Consider the following 15,501-nt stretch of genomic DNA (forward strand, 5'->3'; position numbering starts at 1 on the left):
TATACAAACATCCTTGTCACTTAAATTAAACTTCAAACGAAGTTTCCCCTGTCGCCCTATTATTGCAACAAAACATGGGCTAGCAAACAACCGACGCGACCAAAATAATAAACATATGTGGAATGAAAATTAATAGCCATTGAGCATTAAATTATTTACATATAAGTTCGACTTTTTTAGTCAATAATTTCTTTTCTCACTAGTAATAGTCCACGGGAGTATCGGGGCAACTTTCGTCCGACAGGACATCTCGAGTGGACGGAGGAGGAACAAATGGTGGATTTGTACATCTCAAGAGTGCCCAATTCACTCCTTGGAAGAATGCATGGTGCTTGATGGCCGATGCACCCATTGTTGAGCCCATTCTCCGGCTGGGATCCTTCACGAGCAACTGCGATATCAAGTCCTTAGCCGAGGCAGGAACCACTGGCTCCTTGGGAAACTCGAGGGCTCGGGCCACAATGTTAGCTAGGGTTATCTCATGATCCATGCCCCGGAATGGTGTCACGCCATAGAACAACTCAAAGATGAATATCCCTAAAGTCCACCAGTCCACTGCACTACCATGCCCTTCTCCTGAGACTATCTCCGGGGCTAAGTACTCGTGGGTCCCGACAAACGACATCGAGCGCACATCAATCGGCTCGGCCACAAATTCCGGGCCCGCATGGTGGCCTGTTTTCTTTTTACGCTTGCGCTTAGGGTGGAAGCATGAGACGGCCGGGACAATGCAGTTAGGGAGAATGCAAGAGGTCGAGCTGAATGATGGGGGGTCGAGGGCGTATTCACTGAGTGGTGGTGCGTTGGGCGGATTTTGGGTGGAGATTACTTGAGCTGGAGTGGAAGTCGAGTCGTCGCATCTTAGGGAGAGGTCGAAATCAGTGAGCATTATATGGCCGTCTAACCGGACCAACACGTTCTCAGGCTTGAGATCCCGGTAGACAATTCCCATCATGTGGACGTATTCAAGGGCTACCACAACCTCGGATGCATAGAATCTGATAATCATACCATGAAATAAGTTATCAATCCGACATAACAATTTAATGGGAAAAGCCACTGAACCAATATAAACATTCTATGCACAAAAAAGTTGCATGTTTTTGCTACAAAATTTATTAAAGAACAAGTTGAGCTAAAAATTGGTTGAGAACTTATGAATTATTGACTAGTTAGTGTTCAGCCAAAAGCACTGGGACCAAATTGTCACAGTTTCCCTGTGACTAAGAGATTCATGTTTAAAACACAGCAGACATCATTGTCCTAAGCTTATTACACAGGATCATGATAAATATTAAACACATATTTGCTATTATATCTTAAGTACTCTATCATGTGTTAATCATGTGGAGAAGGGACCAATGTGTTTCCCCTTTAATGAACTATATTTTATGGGATGTCTAACCCCCCACCCCCAAAGGAAAAAAAGCAATCCTATGTAAAGGAAATATGTGTACAAGTTGGGGTCCTCTGCCCTATTTGTCCTCTAAAACTCAACACTTAGTGCTGATATTATTCTATCTTGTTGTGTCCTGTGGTTGCTTTCTCGGGCCTGATTTTGATTCTTTTCCACTATTTAACAAATCAAGAAAAAATTATGAAAATTCAGACAAAAAAATCAAGTTAATTGTAGTTTCTTATTCAAGAAAATTTATGTATAATTGCAGTGTTGAACTTCAACGCACATTCGCATTGGCAAGAAGTCTTACAACTAATAATGAAATGTAAAACGTCGGTGCAATAATGCACTGTCTATGTTGTGACAATAATTTTCATCTCAATCCTTCTAAACTTTAAAAAGAAGACAAATTGGTAACTACAAGAAAACCAGGACCATTTGTTCCTAACGATGGAATTAGTCCAAGGAGAAGCTACTTTAAGCCAACAACCTAATGTTTAGCGAATATAATGTGAGATTAAGCACAACTAAGATCCATAACATTGCCAAATTAGGACAAAGATGTAAAGTTCAAATCACTTCAGTCCCCAGAGGCTGACAAACCCCTTCTTGAACTAGCTAGTACCCACATTGCCCCTATCTTTCATAGCTTCACTAGCATCAACATGGCATAATTGTTAAATATCCAATCAAGTAGGGGCCACAACATAATTTCTATAGTCCAAAGGGGGGGGCCATGACAAATGAAAAAAATTTCCAAGAAATGGAAGGAATCCCCCAAATTCAGCAAAAAGTTAGCAACACTTCATTCCATAAAGAAACATTCTAGTCCAAACCATGTCTACTCGTACTCAAAACCAATTACATTATAAATATAATACATTTATCATGTGATTGATGTAAAATTAAAAAAAAATGGTTAATCTAGTAACAAATCATTACATTTTCCATGATTTGCTCAGTACGAGCAAATATGTTTTGGACAAGAAGTCATTCCCGCTCATAATAATCAAGAACATTTATCATGAATAGGGACAAAATAGAAAATTCACCTACAAATTAGAACATTTTACTGTGAAGAATGCCCTGCCTTTGGACAACAATAAATAATACAAACACCACGTGAACATTTAGTTGCATGTTTCATAGGTCAACCATAATAGTAATATTCCAACTGTAATATGAGTAATTAGTGCAACATACACACATGTCACACGTTTGTCCTTATGCCCTTTACCATGTAATAGCTATTGTTGTAGTTAGAGACCAACTAAGTTGTTATTGCACATTCCTTATTTTATTGATCAGTTTCTTACAACTAATGAATAACACATCTCGAAACGCAAATTATTCAATCTCAATGATTGAGCTCATCGGGGGGCATTACAGTAATTTCCACTTATAATTTTGCTTTCTTACACCAAGAATCGTGGGCTCACGTGCACCCGGGCACGTGTGATCATAGGTGAATCTGAAAATTTTACTATTATATCACCCGTTTTTTTTCACATACCTCCAAAAAGGGAAAGTGCTCCAGTGTTTCTCACCCTACAGTATATTTCAGTTCCCTCTCCCTAAAAGACTGAACAGAGAAGACAGATGGGGCCCCACAAGTGATGTTCACCAGTTCCTACAACAGGTGGTGGACCCCGCTTCCCTGTGACACATCACTCTCATTGCTGTCAATTTCCCTTATCATATCCAAAGATCCAAACACTTACAAAATATTTTCAAAAGTTCCTTACACTTCCCTCCCTCCCTCCCTCCTCTCTCTCTCTCTCCAATATGTTCCACCACTATTTATTTAACTAACGCAAAATTTTTGCTCAAATAATTTAATTAAGTTAACTAATTATACAATAAATATGATTATTTTTTCTTGTAATGTTCAATTTTCATAATAAGATCTAATTCCATCAATTCAGATATTCTATTATAATATTATCTATACTATTTATTAAGAAAGGACCAAACTGGGTAATTATAAATACGAGCAAAATATGAAATTATGAATTGCCTAAATTGCTACTAAAAACCATTTTTTATTTTTTACTTTCATTAATAATTTTTATTCGTACATGTTTAAAATTAATTTAAATTATCTTAATTTTTTAATTTAATTAATTAAATATAATAAAATTGTAATTATGCATGCTTTAATTACTAAGTTTTTGATTAACATAGACTCCACACATGCATAAAATATTTCTTAAAAGAGCCGAATACTAGAAAATATTATACACGTATATTTCTCTCTCCCTCTATATATATGTTAGATATGTACGATTGCATAATAGCAAATTAAAATAAAAATTCAGAGTGAGCCCACAAACTTACTTAAAAAGATAAAACAATTACCATACATGATTTTAATATAGGTATGTTGTGAATATAAGAAATGCCAAATAAATAATTAAACAATAATGTGATTAATTAATAAATTGCATTAACAAAATGTTAAAATGAACCTACCTTTGGCACCATTATTATTAAAAATGACTTAATTGATAATTATATCATTGATCAAATTATTGGAGATTAATGTGGTTTATTAAACCCTTGTGATTAGTGCATGCAAGCGCGACACACAATAGCACTCCTCCATTACGTGGAAATTACTCTTGAGAGTTAAAAAATAACGCTGTAATGGGCGAACGGAGAGGGGAATGGTGTTAAATATATGGCTGAAACTGCGCACCTGACGGCGGACTCCGGGAAGCGTTTACAGGGCTGACGCTGGCGGAGGACGTGGAGATCTCCGCCGGGGCAGAACTCCGTCAAAAGACACGACCATTTTGGGGAGTCGATGGCGGCGTAGAGCGTGGGCAGAAACGGATGGTCCAACATTTCGAGAATTTCCTTCTCGGTCCTCGCTCTCCCTTCCTTATTACGGCTTGCCAGCTCCTTCCTGTCCATTACCTTGGCCGCGAAGAGCGCCGTGGGAGGTGGTGGTTTCGGCGGCTCGGAAGACGGGGGAGGGGGTGGGGGCGGAGGCGGTTTGAGTTCGGCTAAGTAGACGGAGCCGATATCGCCGGAACCGAGGCGGTGGAGGAAGCGGAGGTCGGCGATGGAGAGAGACGGGAAGCGACGGATGGCGTCCCAGCGAGGGTCCCCGGAGGGGGTAGTGTAAGAATGGGGTTTGGGGGTGGTTGTGGGCGGGAAATGGGCGGAGGAGGAAGTCCAGTCAGAACCGGAACTGGTGGAGCGGTGGATGTCAGTAGCGGTGGTGGTGGTTGTGGAGTTGAAGCTCATGCTTTGGAGGTCGTCGGCTATGTCGTCGGGCACTGGCTCCGTCGCCATAGTTGAGGAAGTGGGGTGGGTATGGAGGAGAAGTGCTTGGGAGTGGCGAGTGTGATTAATATATTGGGGAAGGAATTGGAAAAGGAGAGTTCATTGGGCCGGAAAAGAAGGGTTGGGCAACGTGGGGGTTGGTCTCTTGGATATTCAGGAAATTAGATGAGGGTGCATTGGCCCGAGACGTGTAGTATTTACTTTTGCTTTTTTCCATTTTTATTTTTCTATATTAAAATAAATATTAAATGCAGATACTCCAACAACCAACATATAGAGGGTAATGTACTTTTTTTTCAAGAAAATCTTATTTAAAATAAGTTTGATCCATCACAAAGTAAATATGTTATTTTGTTATATAATTAATTATTTTTTTGAATTAATCATCAATACACTATAAGTATTTCGTTCTTATCATATAATTATTGCAAATTTTGCCAAACTAGGTCTCAGCTCGATTTTTTTTTTTTTTTAAATTTTCAATATGTGGAGATGTCGTCCTAATCTTGATAGAATATTACATGAAACCCTTATTCGGTTTGATATGTCGTCCAAGATTTTGAAATGATTCTAATTACACATAATTTGTACTAACCTGTGCGCTTAATTACCTATATTAGTTTTAATCCGATGCTTTATTATAAAAATTTTAATCTGATTGAATAAAATAAAACATTTCCCAAAATTATTGTCCAACAACTATCATTTTAATTCAAATATGGATATTTCAATCAATTGAAACTATTTGTAATCATAAAACACTGTAGCGCGTCATCTTGTGTGCATATAATAAATAATATTTTATATTTTAAAATACATTATGAATAAGAAAAAACATATATAAACCAACACTATCACATTTTCAAAACAAAAAAAGAAAGAAAAAAAAACAACAAAAAAAAGAATAAACGTAGGGGTAATATCGACATAACAATAAAATTGGTGTGCAGTGTTATAAGTGCCATTTGTTTGTGATAGAAAAATACCTTCTCTTATATTTTAGTATAAATAAACTATTTTTATGGTTATTTTAAGTTGATGTATGTGAGGTAATAAAAGTTACTTTTTATAGTTATTTCGCTAATCATTGTTATGATAACAAAAATAATGCATGTACGGTAGATTGTTCGTATTTCAACTTAAGAGAAATTGAGAGATATGATGATGATATCAAATTATAATTATATCATAATTTTAATATTAACAATTATGTTAATTAATATACCCTCAATTTTATTTTTTTATTTACAAAAATATATCTTTCAACATGTTTTTTGGGAAGCATGCACTTATACCTAAATAATTAATTACTTTTCTTAATACAAAAATTAGTAAGTTAATTAAGTAGTACATCATGTCCCCTTAATTAGCATCAATCATGGGATTTCTTCTTAAGACTAAAGTAGCACTCTATTAATGGTCAAATAATCATTCTTCCGCATTTTAAAAAATTCGATTAAAATTATAATTTCGAGTCCACTTATATAAATATTTAATAATTTTTATAATAGTCTTTTTTTATCCACCTGTCTCTTTATATATTTATTTACTTGGCATTATATATGTTCTTAATTAAATGAAAGTATTTAATCATATTAGCAAACATAATAAATAATTTTGATGATATATTAGTTAAATATTGATAGGTCTGTGCTGTGTTTTTGGGCGTGTCCCCCTATTGACCAAAATAGGGACATCTACCCCAATTAAAGGGCAGGTCCAATTATGGGTTGACTGGGCCCCATTTGATCAAGAATCAATCAAGACTATGATGAGAGGTACAAACTTTTCTTCTATTATTTCATTCTAGTTTCTAATTCTAGATTGGAATAGATTAGGATGATTATGCCTCGTTTCATCTACGATTGGACACTTTACATTTAATTTTTTTTCCTAATAAAACTATAATTTTTTTTAATAATCACATTTTAATAGAAACTGAAAATTCGTAGCCTTTAATCTTACCATAATTATTCTTTTCACAATCATTCACTATGTTCACCAAATAAGATTTTAATTCATTTGTTAACCATAGGAGTAGCGTGTTATTAAAATTTAGCTAAAATCTGCATCTGCACAATTTGAGATTCCAAACATACCTCAAAATTAATTATTTCATATTAATTGTGCAATCTCTAAACCAAACAAGGCTCGGAGACACGAGCAATCGGAAGAAAATGTTTTAAAACAACGATGATGTCTGGATCAATTTATATATTTTTTTAAAATATTTTATATTACATTTCATAATTTGTAAGATGTATGAGAGTTTATGAACATTTCTCAACAGTTCTAGCATAATACAATATTAAAATAAACGAGAAAAAAATAAACTCGACATTAGCAACTAAAAAATAATTTAGATGAATTGTTGTTTAAATGCATCCCAAATTGAATTTACTCGGAAAAAAAATATAGAAACAAAAAGAAAAAATACATTATCTGGTTTTGGTATTACATTGAATTGAAATATGAAGAATAGATCAAATAAAATTAATGGATCTGAAATAATAATTTCTATGAAAATAAATATATATGAAGTTAGTTTGGTAGAGAGTAAGATGTAATTAGAGTTCACTGTCCAACTACTGCCTTTTGCAGACTCATTTTGAGCTCGCATTTAAACATTTATAATAATTTCAATTCCGGATATGGGGCTGGGGGACGGTACACCTGCACACACACACACACACCTCTCGCCCAACTAGAATTAAATGCTCATAATTTCCTCACATTCGAATTTCAAAATACAGAGCAGACACTTAAATATTACCAGAATTTTAGAATAATTCACATCTCTAAAAAATTATTTTTTTTTAAAAAAAAGGTATTAATGATCTTAGAAGAAGTGAAAATTATTAAACTTTTACCAGACATATTATTTTATTAATGGGGAACATATTTTAGGGACTTTTAAAGGTAATTTTCTCCTCTGAGTTAACAATACAATGTAATGTGCCTAAACAATATTTTAGGGATTTTTAGATCATTTTGTTTTTTCTGAATTGTCCTTTGAATTTGATATTATTTCAAAGTAGTGTGTAATATGAATAACGATATATTACAAATTTTTCCTAAAGTTTGGCATATTTATGAATATTCTCTCGTTGTTTGAAAGATTATTAATACCACCTTGATTTTGGTGGTCGTCTAATAATTAATCAAATCAGTTAGGTTCTCATACATTTTTTTTTTGTGGTGAACTAGCTTCATTGTCTTTATGGATTAAGAATTATAATTTTATTTTTAAATTTTTTTGATTTTTTATGAATTAAGTGGATAATTTTTTTTATACTTTTTTAAAAAAATTATCTTTTTTACAAAATTTTATTTTTTAAGAAAAATAAAAGAATACTATAAAAGCAAAGTTGATAATTTTATACTTCAGCTCGATGATTACATAATTTTATCAAATATCAGAAGGACATTTTTAATTTTAAGATAATAAAGAAATATTCGTAATTATTTCAAAATTTTAAAAAGGGTGGTTGTAATTTATTATACGAATAAAGGTAGGTTGATACAATTGGAATAATATTTCATACAATTGGATCCTCACACACATACGCTCATAGTATTGGGTCTCCGGATGCAGGATTCGAGCGCAAAAGACCCGCCCCACATAAATGGCGGTATTGCCCGTACACAAATTGCTGCAAATATGGGTCAGAAATAGGATTGCAGGAAAGGCATGTGAGTGCATTGATTGATGTTTTCACCTCAAGAATTAATTCATTATTTTAACTGTTTATTCGATAATATATTTATTTTGATATGAAAAGTTGGGTTAGCGGATAAAAGGGCTCAGTTGGTTTGTCACTTGTCAGGTTCCAGAAGTAGAAATTTTGAAGGCCCCAAATCAATTATAAAACAATTAGGGGGCCCAAATGCAAAGTACTCTGATATTTCTACAGCAAAAAGTAGATTAGACACCACATATATATTGTTAAAACTCGAACTCACACAATTTTTTATCTATAAGATCTTAACCTCACAACACAGGTAAGTATCATTTGTACTACTACTCAAAACTCAATGCAATAAGATGGGGAAAAATGAAAAATAAAATACAACTCCATCGTACAGTGTGATTCTTGTAAATGTTAAAAATCTTTTAACTAGTTCATGACTGAATATAGCAAATTATTTCCAATTTTATTTTAATTATATAGCTCCTAGATGATAAGGTGAACATTACATTTTGCTCTTGCTGATTTTTTTTAAAGAAAAAAATATGTATTTAAATTTCTTTTAGGGTGGAAAAATAAATATTCCATAGTGAATATGAGTCCACAAAAATATTTTATTTTTTTTGAAAAATATATAAAATTATAATTTATAATTTAAAATGAAATTTTGGTTATGTCATCATATTGAATAAAAATCTAATCAAATGGATTCATTAGAAGAAATTATTCATAATTTTTTAAATAACGAAAAGGTATTTAATTTATCTAAAACCTCAAGGAAGGTGCATGCAATTTACTTTTAATATGTTACCGAATTAATGATATATATAACGGGAAAAAAAAAATCTAAGTTCCCTTACTGAATTTGGAAAAATAAATAGTTGAATGTATAATTGATGAAGTAAACTAGATCAATTACTCCATACTCCCCTTCATTTTCTTGTATTTTCATCATATGCAATTATGTTAGGATGGATTGCAAAACTTAAGACCTCACACTTGCACACATATTCAACTATCACAGTATACCCCACAAAAGCAATCATAGTATTTGGATTCATATTTTTGATATTTTGATTTATTTTGTGAAGATGAAGAGAGAAAAACAATGATAAATAAGTAATATTGTAAATAATGTGTATATTTAAACTTATTTTTAGGATAATTAAAAGTCAGTGTTGTATAGGTGATGTTGTATTTTGAGAGAGAAAAGTCATTCTTATATATATAAAGTGTTGTATATTTAATATTGTGTTTTAAAAAATAAAAACACAAGTTGAAAATGAAACATAACAAAGCCATTAACATTGTGCAATACCAGCACTGTCTACAACAAAGCATATCCTCAAATTCTCAATCCATAATACATCAACCTTAGAAAAAATTCCTTCTCCAGCTGGGATCTAATCCACTTCAAAAATTATCTATTAAATACATTCATCCAACCAAAATTGAGGTTCATGTTTCTAAACAAAGTATTCTAGGTTGCATTTGAAAAGAAAATTTTAAATTTCTTAATAGTAATTTATTTAAATATGTTTTAGTAATTTAGTTTAAAGAATTTTAATTTTAAATTATATTTTGTTGAATATTGATGAATTTTAAATTATTTTTAGATAGAAATTATTTTTTCCAAATTCTTTCCTCATATCTAAAATAAATCCACCAATCCAAATGCAATTCTAAGATTTCCAGAGTGAAGTAAAACACAAACTTGTGTTAATGATTCATAGCCTAACCAAACCCCAACTATTTGTTACAAGATACCAATGACACAAACCGAAAACATTACCTACTTCGATCGTGATATGTCATTTGTACCGTGATAGAACTACTTTTTTTTTCTTTTATTTTGGATTGACCAATTAATCCAAACATGCTTAATGATTCGGACCTTCTATTACATTTTGGGGTCACACTACACTTGTCCCAATGTGTGATTGACATGTCTCCCTTGAAATATATATATATATATGTATAATTAAATTAAACTGTAATTTAAGAATAGAATGCATACAGATCATAATCACTAGTGTAAGAAAAAATGATGCATCCAAAAGCCATTTTAATTCTAACTTGGAGAAATAAGTGAAGATGGCAAAAATGACACATAGGGAAATGAAGGGATCTGAACCAAATTCCTTCTTCTAGTCAAATCTTTTTCCACCAAACTCATCGGTTGATAAAAGCCACGAAATAGTCAGTCCTCTGTGTTTGGATGCTGGGAGCCATGACATACTTCCGTCCAGCAAAATCACAAAGTCATGATGAATCATTTTATCAAATCTGAACTTTACTTCACAGGAAAGCCAAACGTCACGGATAATACAATCATGTCCTTAACGACAAAGAGGACGCATGAAAAACTACTCAGATAATGCCTGCAATCAAGACATTATTTGCATCTAAAATGCAGATACTTCAAGAACAAAAAAGAGCTGATTTCCATTTGGACTCTCACTCAGCATAAAACAATCTCCTCATTCCTTCTTTCCAATCCCATGAGACATGTTGTAGATCCCTTTGCCCTGGTGATTCCACAAAACCAATTAACATCAAACTTATCCATGCACCAGAACGCACAAATCTATTAGAAGAGCACATGAAGTACTCACGATAAGGTATAGGGAAGAACCAGCCAACGCCAGAGGAATAGCAACTGAGGTGATTTTGTCATATGGTCCTTTCAAATACGTGTGTTTATGAATGCTCTGGAAAAGCTTCTGCTTTTCAACGAGCTTCTCTCTTGGCCTAAACGGTGGTTCACACATCCTGCATTATTTGTGTGCTATTATATGTTAACAAACTCGCAAGATTTGCATGAGGAGAACAACTCAAAACTACCTGATAAAGTAAGTTTCACCGAAACAAGTAACTTAGTCGTGCAAATTACCCCTCCAATTGCATAAAAGATTAGCACCAAAGTTTCTAATCTAACTGTTCTTTTTAACTTAGTCAAATAAACACTATCAAGCTCAATTTGCCTTTACACAAGCTTTTAATCTTGGGACGGGAACTGCTTGTTGCCTGACAGTTTCACCATCTAACAACGTTATAACGGGGGGGGGGGGGGGATAGTGAATCCACTACATTAATCAAGCACAAGTCAAACTTAAGTTTTGCAAGACCTAGTTAAGGCCGCCCTTGATTGCTTCATTACTACGTTGGTCATCTAATCCTAATGAACAAAACGTTGTACAAGCACAGCTTTGAAGAACTCGAAGACATTACAACATTGGCATAACAGCAGGATACACATTCTTAAACATGAACAAAAGTGAGATTTTAGTAGCCAATTACTCCCCTAAAACAAGAACAAATTTTTCATCAATCATATGGATACGCCCAGATCGATGGATCCAATCCGCTAATAAGCAAAGCCAGAAAAAACAAAAAACGCGAAAATAAATCTTTGATTGCTTAGAAGTTAGCAATTGGGCAAGCCAGTAAAGAAGCCTAGACGTGAGAAATTAGAAACGGGGAAGAAGAATATATAAAATAAAGGGTTCGGAGGAGACTTGCCTGCGGTCGAGCGTTGAGAATCCCGGCGAGTATGAACAGCAGAGGATGACGAGTGAAATGAGCGTTGTTGAAAACAGTGAAGAAGAGGCTGGAAGATCCGGGTGCTTGTCCGTTTTGGGACCAAGGTCCAGAAGTTTCGGGTAGTTTTAATAGGAAAAGGTGCAAAGCCCATTGGACTTCAACTGTCACTCGATTCTTATATGGTCCCCAAACAACGAGTCTGTTTTAGGGCTATCATCTTCGGAAGCCCATCAAAATATCTCTTCTCTTGACTTCTAAAATTTTCAAAATCCAACTATTTTTATACGATTTTTTTTTTTAAATTTGACATAATTATATATAAATTTTTATTATTTAAAAATTATCAACATTATTTTGATTTCATTTATTGTCTACCAATTAGCTAAATATTTAAGGTTCTCATTTTTTTGTGGTGGACTAACAAATATGTCCTTGCGGATTATAATTATAATTACTCTTAATTTTTTTAAAAATTATTTTTTTATGGACTAAGTGGATAATATTTTTAAAACTTTTAATTCATCTACCTCGTTCAATTTTTTACAATTTTTTTTTAAAAAAATACAGTAAAAACAAAGTAGATAATTTCCAACGATACACAATTTTATCAAACAATAAAAAATATTTATATTTTTCGAACAACAAAAACTATTGGTAATATATCAAATGTCAAAGAAATTGATGGTAGTTTACCACACAACCAGGCCACAAAGTATTGAAACCACCCGACATGGCTCCTGATTCAACTAGAGAACCATTAATTAGGATGAATACCACATCAATGAATAAGTCTTAGGTTTTTCATATTATACTTTGACGAAAATATGTTGGTCGACTTTAAGGCAATTTTCAAAGTTGAAAGCAGTGAGAAAATTACTACGATATCGATTGAAGTTCAGACAAATTGACCAACTCATATACAAGTAAAAAATAGGTTTACATGTTAAAAGACATGGAAATTTTCCTTATTAGCAGCTTGACAAGTCAAATAAATGCACCCTATCGAACTAGCTAACTAATTGTTACAACTCTCTCTCTCTCTATTCTATATATAAATATATATATGTTTCATAATATTGTTGTAATAAATCATGATGCAGTTATCAAACACACTCATCAGATTTTAATTATGAGACAGTGATAGGGATCACAATTTTCTTCTCTTTGGCCCCTTTACTTGATATTTCATCGCCAAATGTTTTGTCTGAACGTATGGCTTTTTATATGTACAGAAATGGATTGGACTCCCACTAAAAATGCCAACATTTTTTGCGTGAAAGCATTTACAACAATGAAAGTGAAAACTAATCACAATTCAAAATATGTGTAATTATTACTATAGTTTGGGCGTCTTGGGAATGATATAATTATTATTTAATATAAATTATTAATTTTCAACAACTGTACTTTTACTTTACTAAATGGCTTTTTTCTTCCTTTTTCTTTTAATTATAAAAAGGAGTCAAATTGTTTTGTAGATTTTTTTTTGGTGCTTGAAACGATGAAAATACAATATATTTATACATGAATTATCTCCAAAACTCATCAAATTATGAATTTTTGAAAATTTTGATTACTACCAACGTGCCGAAATAGGCTGTTAATGAATGTGCACGCTTAATTTCTTTTTTTTTTTTTAATAAAAACTTACAACACGTTCACATATATATATATATATGTGTATATTTAAATTTTAATTGGTATGAAAATGGAATATCACATAGTCTCACCTGTAATTTGGTTGGTATCAAACAATTAAAAAGTGATAGTTCCTCCTAGTGGTTGGCAGACAGCAAAATGTACAAGCACCTAATGCACGTATACCTCATAGTAGATAGATATCAAACTCCCCTACCGTTTAGTTTGACATTATCTCACCATCAATTCTTTATTTATTTATTTATCTATATATAAATTAAAATACTTAAACAAAACAAAAAACAATCTTATACATTTAATAATTATTCATTGTTTTGAAACTTTCAATTTTTCACAAAGGTATTATATTTTGTATTTTATTTATATAAATTCCACATTATTTATATATTTAAATAATACTATTATAACAATGTTATTTAATAATTTAAAAAAAATTAAAGGGTGTATCATACATGAAGATGGCATTTATTTATTTATTTATTTTGGATGAGAAAGAGGGATGTTCACCGTATTTGACCAAAACGACCGTAAAGACGGTGATGGGTCTCATACCAACCCCATATCTCAACAAATCTAATTTCAACAATACATATAAGAGAAGCATTTTTCTTTGAAATTTAATTAATGCTGACGTGGAATGCTATCGATATTTCATAACTCATAATATTGAAATATATAGATATATTAACGATATTTAAATGATTTAATGAATGCAAAAATAAAGAAAACCAATTACTAAGATTTAAAAGTTAATTTATTAAAGATGGGGTCCATTAGTGTAAATTAAAGGGTAGTGGATGAGTAAAGTTTATAATTAATAGATGGGGTGTACAATATTGAGAATATCTGAAAAGTTGAATAATTCCCTGCGTACGTACACATGCATGTGGCAAGTAGCTAGCTAGGAAACAGTATATATAAAGATTAGGCAGGCAGGCAGGCATCTAGAAGGCGTACCTACGTATAATATGACCAAGTAAACTTAGTCTTGAAAATTAATGTTGGTAGGGTCAATTTCTTTGAAATTAATGCATTTCTATTTAAGATAAAAATATCTTGCTTATATTCATTCTTATAAATAAATTAAATAAGACGACCCACCCCCAGCTTCGGTTATGTGTTAAATCAGATGTTAATGCTAATATATATATATAAATATATTCAATTATCAAAGTAATGTCTAATTTGACGGCTTCTTCACACACAAATATATGTATATATATATATGTATATATGCTCCTCATCTTAAAATTGTCAATGTGAGTTTGACCTTTTCAGTTTTCACCCAACATCGGAAATATTATGTGTTTTTTTTTTTAACAGGTGAAAGTCTCCAACATCATCATCATGCATGTGCATGTTGATTCCCATAAAATCTATAAGTCGATTTCACTCTATGCTTACCATTTCATTTATTGTCAGATTGTTCTTTTTTCAATTTTTGAAAATACAATCTAATAAATTTATAAAATTATCAAAATTGTGTCTGTGAATTAGATATCGATTTAAATTTCTATAACTAATTACGTAAGATTTAACATACAAATTAAGATGTACGTTTAACCTTATAAAATATTTTGACAAATATTTAAACTCACATACATCTTGGAGGTTGAGCAGGGCAAACTTGTAATGTAATCTTTTTTGGCTAATTTTTATGCAATTATTTTTGTGATTAAAATTATACCAAAAATTATAATATTATCGCAATATTAGTCATCCAAATATTTTTAGTCCAGTTGCAGTTTCCTCAGCTGGTCAGCAAAGCACAACACGAAACACCCCCCTGCCAAAAACTCCGCCCCCGCGCGCTATACAGCAGTCAAACTCTAACTGCCACTTCCAATCTACTCAAAATGATCCTTCCAATGCCGGCATTCCACGTGTCTCACGGACCTACAAACAGGATCCTTCTCATTT

The 15,501-nt window shown here is 32.4% G+C and overlaps 2 protein-coding genes across 2 annotated transcripts; both read right to left on the reverse strand.

Annotated features, from left to right (window-relative positions):
* Positions 1 to 118: 118 nt before the first annotated feature.
* LOC105169992 (protein kinase G11A) lies at positions 119 to 4,934 on the reverse strand. Its single transcript, XM_011090557.3, has 2 exons — positions 4,098 to 4,934; positions 119 to 998 (listed from the first exon to the last, which is right to left on the reverse strand). The coding sequence occupies exons 1-2, from the start codon at positions 4,697 to 4,699 to the stop codon at positions 200 to 202; spliced, it is 1,401 nt and encodes a 466-aa protein (XP_011088859.1). The 5' UTR covers positions 4,700 to 4,934; the 3' UTR covers positions 119 to 199.
* A 5,720-nt stretch (positions 4,935 to 10,654) lies between these two features.
* Positions 10,655 to 12,060, reverse strand: LOC105169991 (uncharacterized). Its single transcript, XM_011090555.3, has 3 exons — positions 11,902 to 12,060; positions 10,995 to 11,151; positions 10,655 to 10,907 (listed from the first exon to the last, which is right to left on the reverse strand). The coding sequence occupies exons 2-3, from the start codon at positions 11,148 to 11,150 to the stop codon at positions 10,860 to 10,862; spliced, it is 204 nt and encodes a 67-aa protein (XP_011088857.1). The 5' UTR covers position 11,151; positions 11,902 to 12,060; the 3' UTR covers positions 10,655 to 10,859.
* Between the last annotated feature and the right edge of the window lie 3,441 nt (positions 12,061 to 15,501).

The sequence above is a fragment of the Sesamum indicum genome, linkage group LG9, assembly GCF_026168435.1.
Source record: "Sesamum indicum cultivar Baizhima isolate 11 linkage group LG9, ASM2616843v1, whole genome shotgun sequence".
Classification (NCBI taxonomy): domain Eukaryota; kingdom Viridiplantae; phylum Streptophyta; class Magnoliopsida; order Lamiales; family Pedaliaceae; genus Sesamum; species Sesamum indicum.

What these genes read in the sequence shown, in the direction of transcription:
- LOC105169992 (XM_011090557.3), bottom strand. Translation starts at nt 4,699, where the DNA reads ATGGCGACGGAGCCAGTGCCCGACGACATAGCCGACGACCTCCAAAGC. An exon ending in TTCCCGGAGTCCGCCGTCAG is followed by an intron (nt 999 to 4,097) that starts GTGCGCAGTTTC and finishes TATGATTATCAG; the next exon opens with ATTCTATGCATCCGAGGTTG.
- LOC105169991 (XM_011090555.3), bottom strand. Translation starts at nt 11,150, where the DNA reads ATGTGTGAACCACCGTTTAGGCCAAGAGAGAAGCTCGTTGAAAAGCAG. An exon ending in GTTCTTCCCTATACCTTATC is followed by an intron (nt 10,908 to 10,994) that starts GTGAGTACTTCA and finishes TGGAATCACCAG; the next exon opens with GGCAAAGGGATCTACAACAT.